At 55.1% G+C, this 25,767-nt stretch overlaps 1 protein-coding gene across 7 annotated transcripts in view; it reads right to left on the reverse strand.

Annotated features, from left to right (window-relative positions):
- Positions 1–25,767, reverse strand: part of LOC149278092 (ras/Rap GTPase-activating protein SynGAP-like) — a 45,524-nt gene that overhangs the window by 15,972 nt on the left and 3,785 nt on the right. For 5 of the 7 annotated variants that reach the window (XR_016278792.1, XM_089502405.1, XM_089502403.1 and 2 more), the window contains exons 2-10: positions 22,501–22,619; positions 17,178–17,283; positions 9,987–10,084; positions 6,967–7,091; positions 5,593–5,746; positions 5,407–5,505; positions 1,335–1,889; positions 1,048–1,192; positions 542–686 (exon numbers count right to left, since the gene is read on the reverse strand). Coding sequence is in view for 6 of the 7 variants with exons in the window: in XM_089502405.1 (XP_089358531.1) it covers positions 542–686; positions 1,048–1,192; positions 1,335–1,889; positions 5,407–5,505; positions 5,593–5,746; positions 6,967–7,091; positions 9,987–10,084; positions 17,178–17,283; positions 22,501–22,584 (1,511 nt within the window). In the remaining variant the exon portion in view is untranslated. Of the gene's footprint in view, positions 1–541; positions 687–1,047; positions 1,193–1,334; positions 1,890–5,406; positions 5,506–5,592; positions 5,747–6,966; positions 7,092–9,986; positions 10,085–10,407; positions 11,936–14,828; positions 14,846–17,177; positions 17,284–22,500; positions 22,620–25,767 lie in introns of those variants that run through there. The other 2 variants (XM_089502402.1, XM_089502400.1) reach the window with 2 other exon arrangements.

The following is a 25,767-nucleotide window of genomic DNA, read 5'->3' on the forward strand; positions in this document are numbered from 1 at the left end:
GAAGCAGTGGCACAACATTCCCCCAGCTGAACCCTGAGGCCACTTCCCCAGCCCCAAGGGCCCCCTCCCCTGACCCCTCCGACCCATGTCAGACCCCCCCCCAAAAAAAAAAAACTCCTGGGCAAAGACAGTGAGGGGGGAATGGAAGGGGATCCCTCCCTCCTTTCTTTCTTTATCTCCTTTCTCTGCTTCCTTCTTTTCCTCCCTCTTTCTTCCTTCCTTTTTCCCCCTTTTCCTCCCTCCCTCTCTTCCTCTTTCCTTATTTCCTTCTCTCCCTTCCTGTCTCTCACTCCTTGCTTCCTTCTTTATTCTCTCCATCCCTCCCTCGCTACATCTCTCCCTCTTTACTTACTTCCTGCTTTATTTTGTTCCTTTCCCTCCTTCTCATTCCTTCCTTCCTTCCCTCCCTCTCTTTTCCCCTCCATCTCTTCCACTCTCCTTCCTTTTCCACTTTCTCCACCCCTCCATGTTTCCTCCCTCCCTCCCTCCCTCCCTTCTTTCCTTCCCTCCCTCCCTCCCCCCTCCGTGCCCCAGTACTGACCAGTGGGAGTTGACCACCTTGCAGAGGGCCAGTTCACAGCACATCCGGAGGTTGGCCTGGTGGTCAGCCAGGGTGGAGGTTGAGCACTTCATGGGGTCCACTTCGCAGTTCTCCTCCGACTCGTACAGAGCGCGGATGAATTCGCCTGCAGGGAGATGGAGGAGTTGGCGTGGGGGGGGGGCTCACAGAGGACCAGACCCTGCTTGGCTCCCCCCCCCCAGGCACACTGGACCTCCAGGACCACACAGACATGTCCATATCCTCCTCCTAACCTCCAGCCAACGGGTTCTGGCCTTCCCCCCACCTCAAAATTACATGACCCCCACTTTTCGCCCCCTTCCTCCCCCTGAGACCCCCACCATGGAGAGGCTCTGAGGCTGGGCAGTCAGCCATGGGTGGGAGAAAGCAGACCAGGTGGCGGATGCCATGGCTGGCAGGGGGGCACCTGCACGGCCCCCTTCCTCCTTGCACAGACCCACATCCACACACCCCCAGCAGCCCCTTACCAATGGCATCCTTGAGGTATTTTTGTCCGATCAACTTGAGATACTCCTCTATGGCTTTGGTGGCCAGTGTGTTCTCCCGGAAGATCAGGTGCTCCCGGTCCATGAAGCGGTCCACTTCCGTCATGGCCATGTCCGAGAGGAAGTCCTGCCATGAGGGGGAAGGCAGGCGTGTGCCACCACATTTGGAAGAGGGGGCAGGAGGGTCCTCCTGACTGCTTGACTACCCGGCCGACCCCCACGTGCCGCCCGCCACCCTCCCTCCCTCCCTCCCTCCCTCCCTGGGGTACCTTGGCCTTGCCGGTGCTCTGGAGGATGTGGACGAGGGCACAGGCCACCTCCTCCTTGCTCTTGACACTCAGCACGGGCTCCAGAACAGCGCAGAGCATGCGGTAGTTGTTGGTGACATACTCGGCAAACTCCTTGTAGAGCTCCATGGGGAGGATGCTCATGGTCTGGAAGCGGCTCTTGACCCGGACGGCCGGGCAGCCAGACTTGCTCTTGCTGGCACTCGGCTGGCTGAGAGGGTACCACTGCTCCGCAAAGTGGCGGCCGGTCACGCTGGCGATGGGGATGCTGACCATGCCCACGTAGTTGCTCCGGTCTTTCTTCCGTTTCTTGTCCGTGTCCTTGTAGAGGTGCAGCCGGATGGTCCGCACTGCTGGCAGGTTGTTGAACTCAAAATGCTCCCCCCAAAAGACGTTGTCTGTGCGCACTTTGCTGGTGGTCCGCGCATACAGCATGTCGTCTAGGCACAGCTCGCAGTAGTAGCGCTTCTTGGGGGGCAGGTCCCGCGCCTCAATGATCCACAGCTTCAGCACATTGTCCACGCGCCGACTGTTGTCCTGGATGGAGCAGAGGGGCAGAGAGTGCGGTAGGAAGCATCTCCATTGCTCCGTGCCCCCACCCCAAAGAGAGCATTGGGTCCACAGGAGGACTCCACGATTCAAGAAGGACAAGCTAGAGCAGGTCCAGAGGAGGGCCACCAAAATGGTGAAAGGTCTGGAAACCACCAAGTCCTATGAGGAGAGACTTAGGAAGCTGGGGATGTTTAGTCTGGAGAAGAGAAAGAGACTCTTCTTAGGAAATTTATCCCCTCTTAGATGCTACCTCAAGATGTTCGACCGCAATTAGATTGAGATACTCAGGACCTTTTATATGATGTTTTTAAATATGTCTATGTTATTCTGTCTATTTTATTCTGTTTTGTATTGGTTACTTGATACTTGATGTGAACCGCTTTGATCATTTTGGAAAAGCGGTATATAAATAAAGTTTTTTAAAAAAAGAAGCGATATGATAGCCCTGTTTAAATATTGGAACGGAAGTCATATTGAGGAGGGAGCAATCTTGTTTTCTGATGCTCCAGAGAAAAGGACACAATGGAGCAATGGAGGCAAGGTACAGGAAAATAGATTCCACCAAACATTAGGAGGAATGTCTTGATGGTAAGAGTGTTGGAAATAGAGATTGCGTCAATGTTTGTCTCTATGATCGCTGGAGTAGAGAGAGGACTTGCAACTTGTTTATCTCTCCATGCTCCCTCGGTCAGTGTGAATGAAATAAGGTCTCTTGCGCTCCCCTCGCCTTCTCTGCGAAAGGTGAAAAGTTGGACTGGGACTCTTTGTTCCCTTCGTCTTCCTGTCTTTAGCTCCAAGATGGACGCAGGCACAAGGCTCTGCCTCAAAATGCCTCCTCGCTTACATTCACTCATGAGAGTCACTTTTTAGGGACTCTTCCATTAAGATATAGTTTTCCTACCGACTGCCTGTCTCCCGGATACTAGATGGATTCTTCGTAAGTAAAGCAAGTCTTACTTTTTACCTTACCAGAGTATCCTGGTCTTATTCCCAGAAGCTCAGATGTCCAGAGGCACGCTGCTGCTCTCCTTAGCGTATGAGTTAGAAATACTCAATGCCAAGAGGTAAATGGGCCCAGATCCAGCCCAACAGCTTACGCAGCCCAGGCACACTCCCAGCAGCTGCTTTTGGGATGCTGGGTTCCTGGATTTTTAGCCCCTTGGAGTTTGCTGGCGCATTGTTTTCCTGAGCTTTTAAAACAGGAGGTTTTTAAGTCAATGGAGATGGCTCAGCCAGCTATTCTTGGGCATGCGCTGATCCCTAAGAAGCTGGTAGCACATAACTTTCATTTTTGGCTGTTCCAAATAAAAACACAGTTGAATGAAGAAGGGATTCTGGAGGTTTTGGAGAATGAAAGACTAGTAGATGAGGCCAGTTTGACAGTAAGACTTGAAAGAGTTACTGTATATGGGCAGACTGCTGCTCAGGATCGAAATGAACTTGATCAGCCTTTGTTTGCCTTGCAGTTTCCAAGTGCTGGGATCATCTCAGAGACATGGAGGCAATTCGTAACCTTCCAGATAGATTATCTAGACAAGCTTCCTCTGGCAGCCGGGAAATGGGAGAATCAAGAGAACACTACAGTTGTCTGAGGATCTTTGCCACAGGAATTTACTCCTTTTGCTGCTAGAATTTATTTCCTATAGCAAGACATTTCGCAGGAGCACCTTCCTTTTAGAGAAACACTCTCTCGATTTAGGAAAAAGTTGAACAGATCCTTAAACTATGGAAGAAGGGACCAAGCACTTCTCAGGGCATCCCTCTCCAGACAAGCTCAGATTTGCCCCCAGCAAGGAGAATGGGAGGCTGGCACAGAGCGACTAGGAGTGGCATCCTGGCCTAGGGTTGAAGGAGGAGACCCTCATCCTTTGGGTGTATCCTGAGATGGCACAACTCACTGGGGGCTATCAAGGAAGCCCCCCACGGCTGCCGCCCTGACTTTGCAAGACCCGAGTCACAAGAAATTGAAGGCAGCTTGGCTGAGGGGAATTTGGTGGAGGCTTAACTGGGACCTGAAATCCCCGAGGAGGAAACACATTAGCCTTTGGATTTTGTGTGTGTGTGTGTGTGGGGGGGTTGCCCAGTGACCCCTAAGTCTGGCAGCAATGTTTCTCTCTTTTCCTGCTTGCAAGTGGTGTGGACGCAGGTATACTGCTCATGGCCATGGGGGATCAGGGCTCTTCCTATCATGACTGGGCAGAGGCAGCCCTTGGAGGGCCAGATGGGGGGACCAAAGGGACGCCTGGTTTTAATCCCTCTGATGTTTGAGGGGCCAAGCAAGGGGGGAGGGGAGGGCGAGTCCGTGGCTGCTACTGCCTGCCCTTTAACTTTTGGAAGTGGGGGGTCCTTCTAGAAATTTGCATTTGCACCTTGAAGGGTGGCAAAACAGGGCCAAGGGATGAGGGAAAGACAGAGGGATGCCTCCTGGGATAAGGGGGGAGGGGGAGAGGCGGGCAGGAGCCCACCCCCAAAGACCCCTCCCCACCCCCAGCCCCAGCCCCACGGTCCCTGTCCATCAAGGTGTGTTCTTTGGGGTCCTTTCTTGCATCAGGGATGGACTTTAACAGCCATCCAGAAATGCAGAACAGTTCACTTCTACGAGGGAGACCCTCTTAGAGCCTTTTTGGAGAAGTCTGAGTTGTGGGAAAGGTAGGAAGGCCGGGTATGGAGTCCTCATCCTCACAGCTGGCAAAGTGGGGGAAGACAGGCCATCCTTCTGCGCCTTGGGGTCTCTTTCTTTGCTTCTGCACCTTGTCTCTGGAGGACGGGCCCCTGGTTATGCCACCAGCTGCAAGAGGACTTTGGACCCCATTGGGCAAAGTCCCAGGGACACCTGTCATCCAGCTGCAGCGTGTGGCACTCGAAGGTCCCTTCAGGACACCAGAGTGACCTCCAGGCGGGCAAGAGGGCAAACCCAAGTGCTTCCCAAAGGGCCAGGTGTCAAGGTACCTTGCGGAGGTCCCCTGTCATGGCTTATTGGTTATGATGGTTTGAGTTATACAACCGGTGGAATAGTGATAACTGGGGGAGTTGCTGTTGTTGTTGAAAGGGTTCAGGGTTAAATGTTGGGAGTGGGAAGCGGGGAGAGAGAGGGTCAGGGATGTGACAGAGGCTCAGAGTCGCTCTCTGGGGAAAGGAATAAGGGGAGGGGGCTGAGACTGAAGAGGGTTATAGATTTGTGTTTCACTCTTTGCAGCCAGTTCTGGCAAATGCTTGTCTATCCTGCTGAGCTTCTCAATAAACCCCTTTTGGTTCATCCATGGAGCCTGGGCACTGTTAGAGATGGGACCCTCAGGCCAGGAGGGACCAGAGGAGACCAGAGTGGGGTGGGAGGCCGCCAAAGGCCTCTAGAGCCAGATGTGACATGAGCCCCTCTCCAGACTGTGCAGTTCTTGAGTGCTCGCCCTCCTGCTCAGACACCTGCCTCTGACTTGAGTGCTGTGGTCCAGTAGGAGGGGGTCCTTTAGACGGCAATGATGGCTTTGGGGGACTCCTCACCTACCTTGTTGGGCTTGACCGCCCGCTGCAAGTTCTCAATCCATTTGTCACGCTCGGCGGCGGAACGGCAGGCAAAGCACTTGGTGCCAGAAGACGTAGTGACCTGAACAGAGAGGGGTATCAGCCACATTCTCTGCATGCCCAGAGGCATGCCCATCGTCCGCCCGACCTTCATCCGGGGGCGCCTCACCTCGAAGCAGAACTCTTGGCCGAGGATGCTACTGTGGACGGGTTTGATGAGGGAGTCCTCATCCAGGTTGAGCTCTAGGGCCTCTGCGGCACTGCTGGGGCTGAGCAGGGACTCGTGCGAGTGGGACTCCTTGAAGCTCTGCATCAGGCGGGTCCTGCATCAGGTGGAGGGAAAGCAGGGACAGGTGAGGAGGAGCAGGAGCAGGAGGAGGAATGCCGGGGTGGGGGGCAGGGGGGCCACGTGGGGCAGGGGGTGCAGATGCCGCTGCAGCCGGAAGAGAGCTGGCCAAACACAATGGGGGGGAGGCATCGCATGACACAGACATACATGGGGGGTGAGGGGGTGACGGAGGAGGGGGTGACAGCAAGGGGAGGGTGGGAGCGTGTGGGGGAAAGGGGGCTGCTCCTAGGAAGAAGGGGTGCGTCATGTGCACATGGGGTCGGGGGGGTCAGAGGCCGTGGCTTTGATTGAAAGGCCACCCTCAGGCGGGGTACCTGGCGTCTGCTGCTGCCAGGGGGATCCCGGCCTGGAAAGTGGGGTCAAGACAGAGAAAGAAAAAGGAGGAAGAAGAGAACAGAGAGAGAGAGAAAAGGGGGGGAAAGAGAGAGAGCAGCGTCAGAGGGGAGGAGAGCCAAGTGCCCCCGACTCAGGCCAGGCCAAGGTGGGATGCGGGAGACTCCTTCCCCCTTTCTCTCTCTCTCTTTCTCTCGTCTCATTTTTTTTGGGGGGGGAGATGGGGAGGAGGCCAATTCCAGCCATTTGGGGAGCTCCCCACTTTCCCCTCCACTGCACCCACCATTGCATCCTGCTGGTCCACAGCAGCTCCATGGACCCCTACGGCAGTGATGGGGGGATGATGGGGCTGCCAAGCCGTGGGGGGAATGGATGTGCAGGGACCACGTTGCTGTGCAAGGTCTCTCTATATCTCCATCTCTGTCTCTCTCTCCCACCATGCGCCCCCCTCCCGCGCACTTGGCATTTCTGCTCAGTGCTGCCGCTGCCGCCGCCCCCAGGAGGATATTTTTAGCCGAGCAGCGTAAGAGCAGAGAGCGCCCAAGCGTGTTGGGGCTGCCATCAGCTGGGGGGCTGTCCAGAGGCTAAAAATATGCCAGGCACCCAGGCGGGGGGCAGCCCTGGGGGCAAGCGAGGGCCACGCGTGGCCAACAGGAGCAGCCACCCGGGGCAGGAAAGGATGGCCATTGGGAACAGGGGACATTGGGCAGCTGTGCCCCCCAGTCGGAAAACGGAGGGGAGAGGAGGAGGAGGAGGCTGGGAGGAAAGGGGGGGCCCACCCCGTGTCATGGCCAGGGGTGCAAACGCAACCACACGCACGCACCCCCCTGCGCACTGATGCCTGCCACTGTGGCCCCTCACCTGTCATGGTCAGCGCTCCGGAACCGGGGCAACATCTGGCGGAAGCTGCTGGTGCGGTCCAGCTTGGGCTGGCTCTTGGTGCGTTTGATGGAGCTCTTCAGGCGGCGGCTGAGAAATCCCTGTTGCTATGTGGCAGAGGAGGAGGATAGACCAAGGGTGAGGTAGAAGGGGGCACAGAGAGAGCATGAGGCTGAGCCCCATGTGGGGCAGGGTCTGGGCTGCGGGAGCAGTGGCCGACGGGGAGGGGCTCCTGTGCCTTCCCACCCTCTGGGGTCAGGGAACAGGCGTGCGGCTCACCCTCCTCCCTTGCCTTCTTCTCCTTGGGTGGGTGGGTGTGCGGGAAGCCAAGCCCCGTGCCCTCCCCAGGCGATGCCAGCCTCACCTGCCGGGGCTGGAGCAAGGCCGCTCCCCCATTCCTTCCGTGGGGCTCCCAAAAGGCCTTTTGTTAAGCCTGGCGTCGTGGCCGTGACTCAGCCGCATGCCGGCGTGGCTCTCCCTGTGGAGCCCATTCATCTGCCACGCAGGTGACCCTGCCTGCCTGGCCTCCGCTTGCCAATCTGCTCTGGCACCCAACGGAGCGAGATAATTTCGGATTTTCAGTCCGCAAGCCCTCCAGCGCTTGAGCTGCCGACATGCGTGGAGACTCTCCTCCGGCTCACTCCTTTGCCCAAACCGTGGCCAAGGGCATGCAAGGGATGCCAGGCCCCCACCAGCCTCAGGCAGCAAACTGGGGCACAACTGCCAGCCCTCCATGCTGCCCTCCCTCCAACCTCAGAATCTGGTTTTCCCTAAATTTCCTTCCAAAGGGAGCCATGGGCAATTTTAACAATCTTCTTCCCGGAGCAAGAAAGTATTCGGGGAACTTGCAGCTTTTTGCAGGCTATTCGCAGTCTGGGCCTTTTTCTATGCAAAATTCGCACATGGTTGTTTTTATGAATTCTTATGTGCAGGAAGCGTTTTTTTCCCCTCTGCAGAAAACATAATTTTCTGTACAAATGAACCATGTATTAATTGTGCACAGCGTAAATCCCAAATTACAGTGTTTTCTGTGCAAGGAATAGCATTTTCTCCACAGGAAATAACATTGCTGTTGAAGACAATTTGCAGTTTGGGCCTCACTCTGTACAAAATTTGCACACGGTTCCTTCATTAACGCTTCCGTTTGGTGCTGTTGTGTGCATTGAAATTGTTTCTGGATTATGGCAACCCTATCCAGAACAATTTGGGGGCACATAACAACAACAAAAGGCACCAGCATTATGGGATTTTCTTGGCACGGTTTGTTCAGAGAGGAGTCGTCAGCATCGCCTCCACGGAGGAGGCTGAGAGAGTGTGGCTTGCGCATGGGTGGGTTTCCAAGACGGTGTAGGAACCCGGACCCCGGCCTCCCAAGTCTTGGCCTAAATATTATTTCCTGCTCAGAAAATCATGTTTTCTATACAAATCAACTATGTGTCAATTTTGCGCAGAATAAATGCCAAGTTATAGTTTTTTTCTGTGCACGAAACAACATTTTCTCTACAGAAAAGTATAATGCTGCATTTAAAATACATATATATTATTTCCTGTTCAGGAAATGTTCTTTTCTGTGAAGGAAATGCTGTTTTCTGTGCAAAACAATAATGTGCAAATATTTCGCTGGATAAACCCTGAACTGTGAACATTCTCGTCCGTCGGGATTCCTCCCATTGTGGTTTCACAAAAAGGACAATTTTTCAACCACCGGGTGAATTCTTTTCGGACATCCTTTCCATCCTGACTGCAATCTGGGGCCGGGCTCCCCATGGCCGCCCAAGATGGCTGCTGTGGGGCAGAGCAAGAGGGGTCTGGGCCACTCTTCCTTTCAGAGGAGCCTGATCCCTTTGGAAAAGGGACTTTTCTCTTAAGGAAACTGGGACTCTGCGCCGCCAGATGCCCACCATCTTCATTTCAATGACCCCTCCCCAACGTCTGCTGAGGGAGCTAAGATGGCCGCCCCACTCCTGCCAAGAGCCCCGGAACCATGTGGGTCCACCCCACAAAGGAGGGAGGCTGAGCCCCTGCCTGCTAGGCCCACAAGTGGCATCAACTCCAAGAAGGTCTCCCTTGTAGAAGTGAACTGTTCTGCACTTCTGGATGGCTGTTAAAGTCCATCCCTGATGCAAAAAAGGACCCCAAAGAGTGCCCAAGCGAGGGGCTGGGTGGCATCACAGGGGCACCGGATGTTTTTCTGCTCCCCACAACCCCATTGGGCACCCCACAGGCCCCTGACCCCTCTGGCCTCAGTAGCCACCATGTTTGGGTGCCCTCAGGTCCCTCTGACCTATGGCGACCCTAAGGCAAACTGACCACGGGGTTTCCTTCCCCAGGTTTAAGTGAAGGAGGGTCGCCAGCCGCACTTTCCTCTGAGGCAGAGAGAGTGTGCCCAAGGTCACTCCGTGGGTCTCTGCTGTGGATGACCCCCAGAGTCCTTGTCCAACCCTGAAACCACAGCGCTCTGACTTCAAATTGACTCCAACCTTTGGTGAGACTCCTCTGGGGTCTTCTTAGGCAGATTTATTATTTAGAGAAGGTCTGAGGCTGAGAAAGTGTGACTTCTCCAAGACCACCCCCCGGGGTCCCCAGGGCTGAGCAGAGGGGTCTGAAACCTCCTCCCCAGACCCTCCCCATTGAAGGGGGACAAGCAAAGCAGGTGCAACACATACAGCTCCCCGCCCAGGTGGGCCATTCCGCCTGTCCTTTGACCTGGGGGACAGCGGGGCTAGGGGCAACACTCTGGAAGACCCTCCCAATTTGGGGGGACTGTTTGCTCAGACCCGAGTCCTGCCTCTTAGAGGCGATCTAAGTGTGGGCCCCAGTGAGGGAGGGGTTGGACCAGGGGGCCTTGGAGAGCCCCACCAACTCAACTGCCCCGCCACCACCCTGCCCTGTGCCCACAAAGGAGGCTGGATGGCAGGCAGTGGGGGGGGGGGGAAGAGTCACAGCAGGGAGTCTCCTGAGTGGATGATGGGTATTGGAGCGTTGGGGGCATGTGCACTCACCGAGGCCCGGAAAGGTGGCGCAGGGGGGGCGTCCATGTTGATGCTGTACTGCTTCCCTCCAGGAACACTCTTCCGCCGGGAACGGCTGGCGTGGTGCTCTGGAAAGCCAGAAGAGAGAAAGAGAGGTTGGGGGGCTGGCTCTGGGGTCTGCTACCAGCCCCCTTCCCAGTCGCTGCCCTACAGCAGCCTACCCATCAGGGAGGGTGCTGGGGCTAACCAACTCCCCCCAGCCACCAGGGTAGACTTCCCAGGGCCAGTGGGGCTGGGGGGGGAGGAATGGAAGGCCGGTGGGCCTTCTAGGCTCTGTCATGCGTCCTTCTTCACCCCCCACCCAAGAGCTCCAAAGCGCAAAGGGGACCCAAGAGTGGTTTTTGGAAGCTGAAGCTGTACCCTAAAAGCTTGACTGAAGTTTAAAACTGACCGCAATTCAGAGAACCCTGGAGCTGGAAGGGTACCTTCTCCATCTTCTTTTCCTCAGGCTGAACATGTCCAGCTCCTTCAGCCTCTCCTCAAAGTTTTTGTTCTCCATCCCTCACATTATCCTTGTTGCCATTCTCTGAACCTGCTCCACTTTATCTACTCCCTTCTTAAAATGAGGTGCCCAGAACTGAACCCAGGACTCCAGACAAGGCCTGACCAGCGCAGAAGAGAAGGGGGTTCAGGCATGCTAGGACTGCATTCACCTCGTTTGCTGCAACATCACACCCCTGGCTCATGTTCAATCTAGGATCAACAATAATCCCAAGGCCCTGCTGAGTCCCCTGTTCTGTTCCTGCGCATTAGCTTTTTGTGGGCTAAATGGGGACAATTGTATTTCTAGCTGCTGAAGCACTTAGAAAGGCATGCCATGGTCACTAAAAAGGGTGTGCATTTGGAAGGAAATGTCATAATTGCAAAAATGTCAACAGGGGTTTCTCAAAAGCAAGTCATGCCTGACAAGTCTTATCACTTTTTTGACATTTACAAGCTTGGCAGATGAAGGGAATGCTGTGGATGTAGCATATCTTGATTTCAGCTTCTTACTCTATTAAGGGCACTCCGTGTGCCACTGCGCCGCCGTGCACGAGCCCCATTGTTTACAATGGGGCTTGAGCATAGGCGGAATTCACCTTACACGGAGGGATCCGGAACGGATCCCTGCGTAAGGCGAGGGCCCACTGTATTCCAGAGGACAGGATCAAAATTCAAAATGACCTGAACAGACTAGAAAGCTGGGCCAAAGCTAACAAAATGAAATACAACACGGAGAAATGCAAGGTACTGCACTTAGGGCAAAAAAATGAAATGCACAGATATAGGATTATGGGGGACACCAGGCTGAACGAGAGACTTATCCGTGTGAAAGGGATCTTGGAGTCCAAGTGGACCACAAGTTGAACATCAGTCAACAGTGTGATGCGGCAGCTAAAAAGGCCAATGCAATGTGAGGCTGCATCAAGAGAGGTATAGTGTCTAGATCAAAGGAAGTAATAGTGCCACTCTATCCTGCCTTGGTCAGGGCTCACCTGGATTAACCCTGGGTCCAGTTCTGGGGCAAAACAATTCAAAAAGGACATTGAGAAACTGGAGCCATGTGTCCAAAGCAGAGAGACTAAAATGGTGAAGGGCCTGGAAACCATGAAGCCCTGTGAGGAACAACTTGGGTTCGGCCGGTTAACCAATGACAAATCCATGTAACAGTTCTCTTGTCTAGCCCACATTTTACAAGCTTGTTTGCAAGAATGTTATGGGGAACTTTGTCAAAGGCCTTATTGAAATCAAGATATACTACATCCACCGCATTCCCTTATTAAGGGGTGATATGAGAGCCCTGTTTAAATACTTAAAGGGATAAAATAATAAATAAATAAAAACTTTATTTATATACTGCCTTTCCTGTAGATCAAAGCAATTTACAATATTGCGGGTATGTGACCCATGTCACAGTACAGAACAATAAAATACCTCACTTGCCATATTGAGGAGGGAACAAGCTTGTTTTCTGCTGCTCCAGAGACTAGGACCCCATAGAGCAATGGATGCAAGCTGCAGGAAAAGAGATTCCAGCTCAACATCAGGAGGAACTTCGTGAGAGAAAGGGCTGTTGGACAGTGGAAGACACTTCTTTGGAGGTTTTGGTGGAGTCTCCTTCCTTGGAGGTCTTTAAGCAGAGGCTGGATGGCCATCTGTCAATGGGGATGCTTTGATGGAGAGTTCCTGCATGGCAGAAGGGGGTTGGACTGAATGGCCCTTGGGGTCTCATCAAATCATAGAGTTGGAAGAGACCACAAGGGCCCTGATCCAGTCCAACCCCCTTCTGCTCTCTCTCCTTTGTTTAAAGACCTCCAAGGAAGGGGACTCCACTACACTCTGAGGAAGTGTGTTCTACTGTCGAACAGCCCTTACTCTCAGGAAGTTCTCCTAATGTTGAGCTGGACTCTCTTTTCCTGGAGCTTTAATCCATTGCTCCATTGTGTCCTAGTCTTTGGAGCAGCAGAAAACAAGCTTGCTCCCTCCTCAATATGACATCCCTTCAAATATTTAAACAAGGAAGCGTTCCAGGCTCAGGAGAGAACCCTTTGGCCCTCCGCTCCAGACCTCCTGCCAGTCTTATGTTTATGCCAAATGAATTCCATTTGCTAATCAAAATATCAAAGGAGGACCTTATCAAATGCTCTCCTGAAACTCAGATCAATGATGTCCACAGCGTTCCCGCCATCTGCTAAACTGGCAACCTGCTCAAAAACAGATATAGAGTGGATTTGTTCCTGAAAAAGAGGCGGTGGCTCCTCCTAATCCCTGCATCGTCATGAAAAAGCTTGAAGATGATGGACTCTGGCATAATCATCTCTAAAGGAGCCAGTTCTCTGGAGGCCTTTCCTCTGGCCCTGCAGATCCCACTTCATTGAACCCAAGGTGAGGATCCCTGGCCAGCTCCAGACAGGTCTCGGTTTGCAACCAGGATTCCTTGCCAAGGCCTCCGCTGAGGCATGGAAGCAGGCAAAAGGCCTGTCTTGGGCAGCGCTGCCTTTGCATTCTGCTCCTCCAGCACTTAGCCATCCTTGCGCCACTCTCTCGCCCCAAAATTATTTGGACCCCCCTTTTTTTCTTTTGCTGCTCCTCGCTTGAAGAGCCAGCCTGGGATCACTTTGAGCCATAGCTTTCCTTACACCATTCCTGCAAGAAGTCTCTGCCCTTCTTCTTTGGCGACCCATCCTTCCCCCACTCTTTCTACTTCCTCTGTTCCCCATCCGTTTCCTCCTCAGCCCCACTTATTTGGGGTGCTCTGAAATGCAGCTTCCCTGCCTCCGAAAGAGGGGTCCTCCACCAGTCCAAGGGGCTGGTTGTGGCCCCGAAAAGGGTCCGAAGGCAGGGGAAGGGGGGCGTCTCTGCCAGGGCCCCCGTCTTGGGGTCTCCCTCCCGTCTGCGCTGCCGGCAAGCGGCCAAAACGCTCGTCCTTTCGGAGGAAAACTATTCAAAACACTTTTAAAGGGATAAATGAAATAAGCATCTCTGGGAGAAGTGGGAGCATCTGGGCCTCCCACGGCTGGGCAGAGGGACCCCCTCTCTCTTCCTGCCCTCTGGCACAGGCCTCCTCCCCTCACAGACAGGCACTTGGGGACAGGAAGGGGCACCTCTTTTCACTGGGGCTTCCTGGCAAAGAGGCAAGGGGCCTGGGAGGCCAACCTGTTCCCAAAGGCCCTCTGCATGCACACAGTGGCACCCTTGCCATGCCCTGCCCTTGCCCCACCAGCACTGCTGCTTTGCACAAGAGCCCTGCAGGGAAGGCCAGACCCAGGAGGAACCAGGGAGCAAGGGGTCACCAAGGGCAGCCAGCTTGGGGGGGGGGGGGCTACAAGCAGCCTTTGTCCCCAGCACTCCTTTGCCTTCTCAGGGCAGGGCCAGCCGCCCAGCCAAAGATCCAGGGAGAACTAGAAGTCCCAGGCATCTATAGGGAGCCCGGGGTGGGTCTCCTGAAGCCCTTGGGCTGAGTCTGGGGGCTCTGTGGGGCAGAGGCAAAAGGGGCTGAGGGCACCAATGGCAAGGGGCAGACAGCGCAGAGGGGCTGCGGGGGCAGGGGGCCCAGGGCCAGCTCTGAAGGGGTCCCCCATCTCCCCAGCCCCACTCCTCTCCCTCAGACCCAGAGGCAGAGGCAGGGCTGGGCCAATGGGGAAAGGGGCGCCACAACTGGGCAAGGCTCCTGCCCCACTGACTGAGGGGGGGGCAAGGTGCAGAAGGCCTCTCTGGCTGGCCCTCGTGGGGGGGGGCATTTTGGCCTCCCCTTTGGGTTTCTCTGCAAAGGCCGGACCCGGTGGGGCCCTGCAAATGGATCCTGGGGGCCCTGAAGCCTTGCAGCCCCCCAAACCTCCTCCCCCACAGAAGATGGAGGGTTGGGGGTCCCTGGCCGGCTCCCTGGGAGCCAGTCCCCCTTTCTGCGCCCCATTTGGGGGTCACCTCAGGACGCGGGAGGGGTCTGGGGGCTCTCCCTCCCTCCTTCCCCGAAGCTCTGCGCATGCGCGGACCGCGGAGTCCCCTCGCAGCATCCCCACGCGCCTTTGCCCCGCGACGAAACCGGGGCAGAGAAGAAGAGGAGGAGGCCCTTGACAGGAGGGGGAGACCGCCGGCCAGAGAGACCCCCCTTTAAAATATCGGGTGCCCCCCCGGTGCTTCCCTTTCCTTCCCGGGAGCCACGCCGGAGGAGGAGGAGGAGGAGGGAGGGTCCTCGGGAGGGAGGCCCCCGGGAGACCCCTCGCCCCCTCCCTCCCTCCCTCCCTGCTCTCCGCGCCAAAGGGAGACCCACCGGACCCTCTCCTTCCCTGCCTGCCTCCCCCCGCCTTCCCCCGGGACCCTCCGGCCGCCCACCTGCCTCTCTCTCTCTCTCTCTCTCTCTCTCTCTCTCTCTCCTCCTCCTCCTCCTTTTCCCGGACCAGGCGCCCGACGCCAGCCTCGCGCCCAGCTGTTGCTAGGAGACCGCCTCGCCCCTCCCCCCAAAAGGACCGGCAGCCTCCGGGGGGGGAGGCAGCCAAGACCCCCCCAAAATAACCCGAGGGCCTTCCCTTCCCTCCCTCCCCCCCAAGGCTCCGGGGGGGCTTCGGGCCTGGAGGGAGAGAAAGAGGGGGTCCTTCCTTCCCTCTGCCCCCCCTCGCCATTTTAGACCCCCCTTTTCCCCAAGGCTTTCTGGGGGCGGCGAATAGCCCTCCCTGGAGGGAGGGGGAAGAGTAGGGGGACCTCCCTCCCTTCCCCTCCATGGCTCCCAAGGGGTGAGGGGGGCCCTTTCCAGAGCCCCCCAAAAGGGGAACCCTCTGTTCCTCCCCCTCTTCCCTCCCAGGCCCCCATTTTGGGGAGGGGGCCAGCCCTTGGGCAGCCAAAGAGGGCCTGGGGAGGGGGCTCCCTGGGGGGCCACACGGGCCCTGACCTCCCTCGCCTCCCCCGGGGCGTCTCAGGGAAGCCCCCCCAGCATCACCTGGGGCTCCGGGGGTCGTCGGGGTCAGGAAAAGGGGGGCGAGGGTCCCCGGATGGAGGAGGAGGAGGAGAAGGAGGAAGAGCAGCAAAGGACAGCCCCCCCGGAGAAAAATAAGCATCTTTTCCTTGGGGTTTCCATGGAAACCTTTTAAGCCAACTTCTCCAGGAGACACGAGTCTTTTTTTAAACCTCCGCAGAAAAAAAAGGGGGGTCAGGAGACCAGAGGGACCCCCATCATCATCATCGCCACCCCCCTCCAAAAAGCACGCAAGAAAGTGGGGGCAGAAGGGAGGGGGTGTTTTTCCTGGGGAGAGGGGTTTGTATTAGCTAAAGCCCCCCCCAGCTCAGTCCTCCCCATTGCATTCTGGGAGAAAGGGGTCCTGGGAGCCCCCCCCCGAAATGTCCTCCATGGAAACACTCTGGGAAGGGAGGGGCTTCGCAGGAGAGAAGGAGCGCGTGATGGAGTTCCCATGGCAACCGTTGCCGGGCGCCCAGAGAGACTCCCTGCCTCTCTCCCCCCTATTATGGGATGGGACCCGGAAATGCGCCTCTCGGGGAGGGGTTGGGGGCAGGAGGGGTGGCCTCCCCCTCCTCCCCCCAAAAGAAAAGGCTGGCCTTCCCGCCCCAACAACCACAAGCACCTGGCTACCTTTTAACCTCACAACCCCAAAAGGGGGTCTGGTGGGGAGTCCAAGGGGGTCCTGGCCCCACAAGAAGGTTACAGAGGCAGGTCCCCACAGACCCCTCCCCTGGGGGGCAGAGATCCCTTCAAACTGAGGCACCTGGGACTGGGTTCAAGTTCCGCTCACCATTCACTCACCAACCTACCTCACAGGGCTGTAGTGAGGCTCAAAGGGAGAAACATCGGCACCTGGCACCAATGTGAAGGAAAGGGGGGTGTCTGGTACTTCTGTGGGTCAGCCAGGCCACACTCTCTGGCCACAGGCCCCACAAATGGCAAGCCCTCTCTGCCCATGCTCAGGAGCACACTTGTCTGAAGCCTTGTGCTCTAGGTGCCCTTTCAGTTGGCCACTCTCTCGCCCTTTCCTTTCCCCAGCAGTCCTTTACTCCACAGAGAGTCCCCCCACTTTGCATGTAATGAGCCATAACCTCCCCCAAAAAAACCCTGTCTTTTCGCCAGGACCCTTTGGAACCCAATGCACCCCCCACTTCCATAAAAAAGGGGCTGGGGGCCTCTGAGTGGGACTCAATGTGGGAGGTGGGAGAAGGACACGCTCCACCAGGTTCAAAGGGTCTCCTGGTCAAAGGGGGGGGGCTGAAGCCCCCAAGAACAGCTCAGGGTGGTCCTTTCCTCCTCTCAGGGGTCCTTGTTGTTCCTGAAGCCCCCCTCAAAACAGGCACCCCAGCAATGGTTCTGGGTTCAGGTTGTGCCATAGATACCCCCAAACTCCCCAATCTCCCGCTGGGAGAGTCCTGAGTAGGGATGGATCAATAGTTGGGAGGTGATCAGGAAGGGGTCTTTCTCCCCCCTCGATCTCCTTTAGCAAAATGGGGGGTGCAGCTCAGCCCCCTCCCACAAAGGAATGGAAGGAGGGGATGGGAGGGGGCTCCAGATGGAACAAAGGAGTCCAACACCCCACAGCTTTGCCCAGGCCCCCCCAATGGAGGGCACAGTTACAACATTGCAAAAGGAAGCCCCACAGCTATGTCCCCCCAGAGGCCCTCCTCCATGAGCCAACCGTAGCCCCCAACTCCCTCTGCCCCCCAAATCTCAGAGGGGGTGCCTACCGTGCTCGGGGTGGGGGCGCCCCTCCACAGGGACGCTGACGGTGCGGCGCAGGAGCTTGCTCCGGGTGGGGTCCCTCTGGCGTTCGCGGAGGAGCAGCGGGTGGATCTGGGGGGCAGCAGAAAGCAGGGTGGGGGTCAGGGAGTCAGGAGTTGACGCCAAGGAAAGGGACCCTCCTCAACCCACCCTCCACAATCTCAGGCTCAACTCTTTGGACTGCAGCCCCATGCTGGCCAAGGCTGATGGGATCTGCACTCCCATGGCTTCCAGGGGTCCCAGTGGACTATGGGTCTGCCAACACAGTGGCCCTTGAGCCCCAGGGAGTTGGAAGGGGTCTGGGGAGGGGAGGTCTTGGAGGGGTGCATCCAAAGTGTGGGAGGGTGCCAGACCACCAGCCCTTCCCTACCAGAGCACTTGGGGGGCAGACTGGGAGTGGGACACAATACCTGGGCACCATTTGCACCCGGATGCAGAGGGTGGATGTCTTGGGGGTCTGAGGCCAGAGGAAAGAAGGCCCAACCGGTCCAGAGAAGGTTTCAGAGCCCTCTTGCACCCCAGAAGGAGAGGGGGGGCCCTTGGCCTGCCCTCCCTTTTGTTTTGGTGGCCATTTTAAATAAATGAACGGGGCAGAGAAAAGCAAAGTGGGGTAGATGGCCTTTGTGCCCCTTCTGAGATTCCAGGGACAATTTCAGAAAAGGGAACAGCCACAAAACCCAGACTCCAAGAAGATCAAATCCTTAAAGCCCTGAAGCAGAAAGAAAGCAGGAGCAGGAAGCCCCCCAAGACCCTCCGTTTCTTGCTGCTGGATGTAACAAAGACCCCTCAAACCCACCCAGAGCCCCCCATCCCAACCACTGCTCAGGTCCTGCAAAGTCAGGGCGGCCATCGAGGCTCCCTTAGTGGAGTCCATCCACTTAAAGGTGCCAGTCTTCTGTGGATTTTGGGCTTTGTCTCTCTCTTTGTTTGTATGAGAAATTAATGCAATGATCCTGTGGCTTCTGCGGTCCCTGGAGCCCCTTTTCTTGGGACTGGAATGTATTTGGAGCGTTTCCAGTCAATGAGCCACTGTTTAATTTTCCCTATTTTTTGGCAGAACTAGAGGAGATTCTGCCTCAGTAGCTTGAAGCAACTCTTATTGGTATGCCTTCTGTTCCTGGTACAATTATTTAAATGTATGTTCATCTGCAAATGGCTCTTCCATGGGCTAATGAGTTATCCTGTCATCTATTTCTTCTGTGTCTTTTTACTGTCATAGAGCCTCCCCATTCTTGGTTTAAATTTCCATTTCATTTCTCGGATCTTGTGGGAAAGATCTCTCGTTCTACCTTTTCTGTTGTCCTTCTTTTTCTCTGCATTCTTATAGTGTCCTCCTTGGCCCAGAACACAAGTCGCAGAATGGCTGCATCCTGGGTTCTGATCCTATTTCTGTCCCCTTCTGCTTTTGCTTCTCATCTGTCCTTAAATGCTGGAAGAGCTTAATCTGCCATCCATTGAGGGATATCATTCTTTTTGGCTGCAAAGAGTCTCTCCTTTTTTTTTCTTTTTTTTTTTTTTGCATTCCTCCCTGACAATGTCCCTGGTTTCAGTCCAGATTTCTTCTGCAACTTGGTCAATGAATACTCAAGGAATCGTGCAAATCTCCTTTTTTACATTATCTTTAGGTTCCACAAGGATGTTCTTCAGGTTGTATTTTGGCGTGATGAGCCGTTTGCTGTTCTTCTTCAGCTTTACCTTAATTTTGATGTTAGCCGTTTATGGCCTTGTTTTTGCAGGGGAATGGAGCTTCTCCATCCTCTGCTTCCAGTTATGTCCTGATGTCCAGGGAAACAGTTGCTCCTTGGTTTGCTTGAAGAATGCACTTGGGATGAACAAAACGTTGGCCACACAAAATTCAGCCTGCCCCTCTCCTGCTCTGTTTCTTGGTTCTGGGCCGAAAGGATCCTACAAACTTTGGTTCTCTTCCGTTTCCTCTGTTTGCGTCCCAATGGCCGAGGTTGACCTACATCTCCCATTTTGGACCGTGGCCCATTTCCCAAAGGAGGGACTCCAGAGTAGAGTCTTTTAATGTCTTCGTCGTTGCCTTTGTAGTTGGAGCATAAACTGGGATTATGGTTTCCCTGAAGTCTTCTTGATAGGATTCATGTCCCCTGGCTGCTTCCGCTCCCTCTCTCCTCGCTATCAGTGCCGCCCGCTTCCTTCTTGGAGATGTCCTTTCCTTTCTAATTCTCTGAGGCAAAATGTCCCCTTCCTGCCCACGGCCGCGCTCTCGCCCACGCGAGCCTTGCAAGGCCCATGCCTCCCAGTGCCTCGTCCTGCAATGCCCAGCGTCCCCAGATTCCTGCTCCTCCCGTTCCGTGTTCCTGGCGTTCGGCTTCGGACTTCCCTTCCGCCTCTCAGCAGGTCAGCGGCTGAACCTCCTAGCAGCTTGAGTCCAGTTGCCTCTTTGGCCGCAGCAGTGCGTCTTGTCCTTGCCCTTGTCCTCTGCTCTTCCCATTGATACCTTCCGACCTGGGAGTCAGTCGGACTGCTGGTGCCAGCATGACCTCTTGCCTCCCAGAAGAGCCTGGACCTTAGGACAATCTGCCATTCAGCAGCGAAAGACACTGCTTTCTTGGAGTGTGGCGGAGTCTCCGTCTTTGGAGGCTGTTTTTAAACAGAGGCTGGATGGCCATCCATCAGATGGGGCACTTGGATTGTATATTCCTGCATAGCAGAATAAGGCTGGGCTGGATAGCCCACTCCAGGATTCTATTATTAGCTTCTATTCTGTCTATTACCTATCTATTAGCATCAAAGAAAAGCTTAACATTAGCCAGAAGTGTAATGGAGCAGCTAAAAAGGCCAATGCGATTCTAGGCTGCATCAATAGAAGTATAGTGTCTAGATCAAGGGAAGTAATAGTGCCAATGTATTCTGCTTTGGTCAGGCCTCACCTGGAATAATCCTGTGCCCAGTTTTGGGGGAAACAATTCAAGAAGATGCCAGCAACAGATGCTGGCAAAACGTCAGGAAGAAACTCTTCTCGAACATGGCCACAGAGCCAGAAAAACCCACAAGAAACAATTCAAGAAGGACATTGGGAAACTGGAGCCATGTGTCCAAAGGAGGGCAACTAAAACAGTGAAGGGTCTGGAAACTATGAAGCCCTATGAGGAAGGACTTAGGGAGCTGGGGATGTTTAGCCTGGAGCAGAGAAGGTTAAGAGGTGATATGATAGCCCTGTTTAAAGGGATGTCATATTGAGGAGGGAGCAAATGTGTTTTCTGCTGCTCCGGAGACTAGGACCCAATGGAGCAATGGATTCAAGCTCCAGGAAAAGAGATTCCAGGTAAACATTAGGAGGAACTTCCTGAGAGAAAGGGCTGTCTGACAGTGGAACATACTCCTTCCTTGGAGGCTGTCTTTAAGCAGAGGCTGGATGGCCATCTGGACTGGATGGCTTTGATTGAGAGTTCCTGCATGGCAGAATGGGGTTGGACTGGATCAGGCCCTTCTTGGGGTCTCTTCCAACTCAAGGATTCTCTGTATTCCTGCATGGCAGAAGTGGGCTGGGCTCTATGCAATCCCACAACCCTGGGAAGGTAGCAATATAGAAGTAAGGCTATGGGTCGCGTAGGATCCTGGCGGTGGGTGGGAAGCCAGCGAAAGGGGGCCACCGAAAGCATTTTCCGCTTCTGGTGTCTCCCTGCCCCTTTCCATGTGATTTCCTTGTGTGTTTTACAAAAATAAAAGTTGTTCAGGCAAAAACCCCCAGAAAATAGAAAAGCGTTTGAACAGCTGTCTCTGATCAGAGCTAGAGCGGAGAGATCGCAGCCAAGGAATCAGAGGGTTTGGACTTGGAAGGGCAGCCATGAAGGGACCAGAGAAGATCCTCAAGTCCAAAGGTATACAATATTCAAGCTGACATTGCATTTCATCCATTTCTAAGTCCAGTGGTCAAAGCTGGACCGTGAAGAAAGAGGCTCGGAAGAGAATAAATTTGTTGGAAACATGATACTGGGGATGGGTAAAAAGACCAATAAATGGGTCTGAGTGCAAACCAAGCCCAGACTCAACTGGGAGAAGTCATGAGAAGATGTGGCTCCTTGGAAAAGGCTGCAATGCTTGAAAAGACAGGAGGCAGCAGGAGGAGAGGGAGGCGGTGCTGCAGACGGACAGACTCCGCCAGAGGAGCCCCAGAAACTGCCCTGACTTTGCCAGACCTGAGCAGAGCAACTGAGGAGGAGGAGGAGGAGGAGGGCTGGGAGGCCTCTGGTCTCTAAGGCAAAGCCAACTTAATGGCACCTTGGAGCCAAAATGACTCCATGGAGACAGCAGGAGGAGACGCAGCTTGCCAGCAAAGACCCTGATGCTGGGCAAGGGAGAATCCTTGAAGAACAAAACCCCAAATCCACAAAAGAGCCAGACTTTGAGGCAGTATTCTCGGCCAAGGGAGCCACGGCCATCAGCCTGCAAGGCCTGAGCAGGACCATAGACCAGGACCATAGACGGCTCTTTCAGCAAAGCCTTGGGGATCGTGTGCAAGGCCTGAGTCTGCAAGACCTAAGCAGGGCAATGGGCAACGGCAGGGTCTCCTGGGGCCGCAATCTGTAGGGTTGCCAAACCGGCTCATGGGCAAATGACGGAGAGGAAGCAGGCAGAAAAAGAAGAGGGACCCCGCTCAAGGGGAGGGCCACTCAGGATGCCACTCCACGTTGGCAAGACCTGCGCAGAGCCATGAGAGACCAGGGCTTCCTCTCCTCCTGAGAGTCTCTGTATGTCATGCAGGCCACTAGCCCCCCCGCAAATAGAGCCCGATTTGGGGGGACAGAAGCATCAGGCCATTTGCCTTGGCATTTCCAATGGCTTGGGATGATGGGAGGTGCAGTCCAGCAGCACATATAGACAGCACAGATTCCACTCCCCCTCCCCAAGGCTGGCCTTGCAATCCCATATCTAACGGGTGGGTAGTGGGGAACAAAGTCACTGGGATGAACTGGTCAATGCTGAGAAGAAGGGAGGGGGCTGCTCTCTCTTGTGAGGCCTTTCCTTCCATGGGGCAGGGAGGTAGCCAAGGGGGGGGATTCTTGGGGCCCAGACCCCCCCTTCCATTAGAAAAATGAATGGTGCGTGCTGCTGCACCGCCGTGCCCAGGCCCCATTATAATGGTGGCACTTAGTCTGGACCCCCCCCTTCCTAAAATCCTGGCTACATCCCTGCATTGGGGGGGGGGGGGGAAAGGACTCCCTTATCCTTCTGAGCTAATGCAAACCCAGCCTGATCTGGGTCCTGAGTTTGACTGCCGCCCTGCATCCCGTGGCACACACCCCAGTTTCCCCTCCTCACCTCTTCCTCATCCAGCATCAGCAGCTGGTTGCCGGAGATGATGCAGAACCGGGGGTTCCAGGGCCGGTCATAAGGGGAGTGCATGTACTGGGCGCGGTGGAGGGGGGCTCCTCGCACATCTGGGGGGCAGAGAGAAGGGGCACAGTCAGCAGGACCCCCACCCCGCCCTTCCCAAAGGAGGGCACCTCTCCCCATCCCTCCATCTCTCAAGAACCCCCCCCCCCCTACAATTTATTGAGGTCTGAAGGAGAGCCTCTGAGAGCCAATTTGGGGGGGAAAGTGGAATAATAATAATAATGATTTGGTTCCAGATACCAAAATCTGTGGATGGTCAAATCCCATTAAAAAACCAATGGCATAATAAAATGGTGCCCCTTTTATCAAAATGGGAAAATCAAGGTTTGCTTCTTAGAATGTATGTTTTTCAGACAATATTTCCTAAGGCATGGGTGCTTGAATCTGCGGATGAAAAGCCCCGTGGGTCAGGAGGGCTGCCTGTGCCTCCATCCCGCTTTGCCCCCCAACAACAATAATAAAGAATGTGTATCCCACTTCCCCCCCAAAATTGGCACCCCCACCCTCCCCTTCTCCCTTTGCCTTCTGTCTTTTTAGAGTGTAAGCCTGAGGGCCGGGAAATCTCTAGTAAACTGTTTGTAAGCCTTTGTGGCTGAACAGGAGGGTATCAATACTCTCGCTATATATATATATATATATATATATATATATATATATATATCCCGCTTCCCCCCCCAAAACTGGCACCCAAAATCTAGCTTGGAAACCCTTTGCACCAAGAAATGTCCTCCTCTTGGCTGCCTTTTGGCCTTTTTCTCTGGAGGCCGGAGCTAAACCCAAATTGTTGCTGAAATGGAGCAACCCCTTTGCTTCCAGAGGCTTCCGCACACACAGACTTTGCTTCAGGCACAAGGCTATTAAAAACATCCCAAAATCAGGGGGTGGGGGATCTGAGATCCGAAACACTTCTGCCCCCCAGGATTTTGGATCATAAGGGAGATGCAAGTGACCAGAAGTGTTTTGTATCTCAGATTTTTTAAATTCAGTTTGTGTGATCTATAGGAACATAATGTTTCCAATAACTTTGTGCCTGAAGCAAAGTGTGATTAGAGGGCTGCGTCCAAAAGCGAAGGGGTCACTCTGGGGTCCTCTGGGGCAAGGGATACTCAGAGCTGGTTTGGACAGGTCCTTTCCTCTGAAACAGCTAGAAGCACCTGGGATTCTGTGGCGGTCTCCCATCCAAGTCCCAACTAGGGCTGGCCCTGCTTAGCTTTCCAATCTAGACAAGAATCTGGTGCCTTTGGGGTATTTAGGCCCAAGTGACCCACCACCTGGCTTCTCTCCTTGTGGCTGCCATCTTGAGAGGTGTGCCACCTGCCACGCCACCTCAAGGCCAGCCCCACCGCCATTCTGGACTAGGACTCCAGGAGAACTGGATTCGAATCGCTGCCCAGCCATGGAGCCTGCAGGTAACCTCAAGCTCAAGACACACTCTCTCAGCTGCAGAGGCCTTAGGGTCCCATGGAAATGGCTTGAAGGCACACAGCAACTCCCACAACCACAGCCTTTCCCAGCCACCTGGCCAAAGGGAGACCCTCCTGACCCCAGAAAGGGGCAAAGGGCAAAGGGCAACCCTCCTCAGCCAAGAGAGGAGCGTTGTGGGTCCAGGCTTCCCAAGGCCACATAGTTTGGTCCCCAGATGGAAGCAGCAAGTCACACTCTCTCGGCCCCAGAGGCACATAACCTCCTCTGACGCCTCTGGCCAAGAAAACCCTGTGCCCTTGGGGCCACAATAAAGGGGGGGGGGTGGACACAGGAAAGTGTGACCCCCAAATGCCCCCCACCCCACCTTCACTGCTCCCCGGGCAAATCGTGTGACACCCAATTGGCTCCTGCACTGGGGGGGGGGGTGCCACCAGCCCCTTCCCCAAAGGGGCACATGAAGGGGGGGCAAGCAAAGTGCCCCTTGGCAACCAGACAATCCCATGGGGGTTCCCAGAAGAAAAGCAAAGAGTGGACCCTCAACCTAGAACTCTGCAGCTGTGTCCCCCCCCCCCCACAGGGGCAATCCCATCCATTGAACCATAGGATGGTAGAGCTGGAAGGGACCCCCAGGGACCACCCAGTCCAGCCCCCTTCTTCTGCCATGCAGGAATACACAGAATCCTAGGGTTGGAAGAGACCCCAAGGGCCACTCAGTCCAAGTCCCCTTCAGCCATGAAGGAATGCAATCCAGCCCCCCCCCCCCCGGACAGATGGCCACCCTGCCTCTGCCTAAAACCAGCCTCCCAAGAAGGAGACCCCACCACATACACAGACGTAGGCAACCCAAGGAGAGACCCCCAAGATGGGAGAGGCTAATTGGCACCTCCTCCTTCCTTCCTTTTCTTTCTTTACTTCCTTCCTTCCTTCCCATCCTCTCTTTCACCAAATCTCATCTCATCACTGGGAAAGGCGAGGGAGGCTGTCATCGCCATCATCTTCGTAGTTGCCGCGGCACGAGATGGAGGCCCTGTTCCCTCTCATGTGTGCAAACGCACGCACAACGCAGGCACCCCACACACATGCTCCCACCTCGCTCATTCTGAGCCCATGGAAACCGAACCCAGAACAAGGGAAGGAAGGAAGGAAGGAAGGAAGGAGAGGAAGAGAAGGCCCACTTGCCCTTTCCAAGGCCTAGGCCCAAGGGCCCAATATGTGCCCCCCCCCCGTGCCCACCGCCCCCCCAAAGGCAGCCTGGCCCCACATTTCCCTCCTGGGGGCCTGCAATGCCCCTAAGGCTCCATCTGTCCGTCCAGTGGCCTCTTGAGCCACGAGGACCGAGGGGATTCTGCCGGAAGCCAAATCCTGTTATGGGATTAAAGGGCAATCCGGCCACTTTTTTCCCCAGGCCTCAGTCCTCGCCTGGAGGACCCCTGGGTCACTGAGATGTGGAGGGGTCCCTGTCTGTGGGGCTGTCCCTCCCCAGCCTCCCACCCTAGAGAGACCCCCCTTACAGGGGTCAGGACCCCAGACTCCCTAAATTCCCTGGACTTTGCAAGCATTTTGCAAGCAGTGTGGCAGGCCCTTTTGCAAGCGCTCTCCTGTTTTGCAAAAGTATTTGTTAGGAAAGGAGTGACTTTCTCTCCTGCACCCCAAAAGGCAGTCCCAAGGAGTGGGTTTAACTGGAGAGGGCTCCTTTTGGGGGCAGAATCCCCACAGCCCCCCCCCCCCCCAATTCTTGCATCTTCCTCTGCTTCTGGGAGGACTGCA

The sequence above is a fragment of the Sceloporus occidentalis genome, unplaced genomic scaffold (genome assembly GCF_023333645.1).
Source record: "Sceloporus occidentalis isolate IW3139 unplaced genomic scaffold, rSceOcc1.0.p SCAF_201, whole genome shotgun sequence".
Lineage (NCBI taxonomy): Eukaryota > Metazoa > Chordata > Lepidosauria > Squamata > Phrynosomatidae > Sceloporus > Sceloporus occidentalis.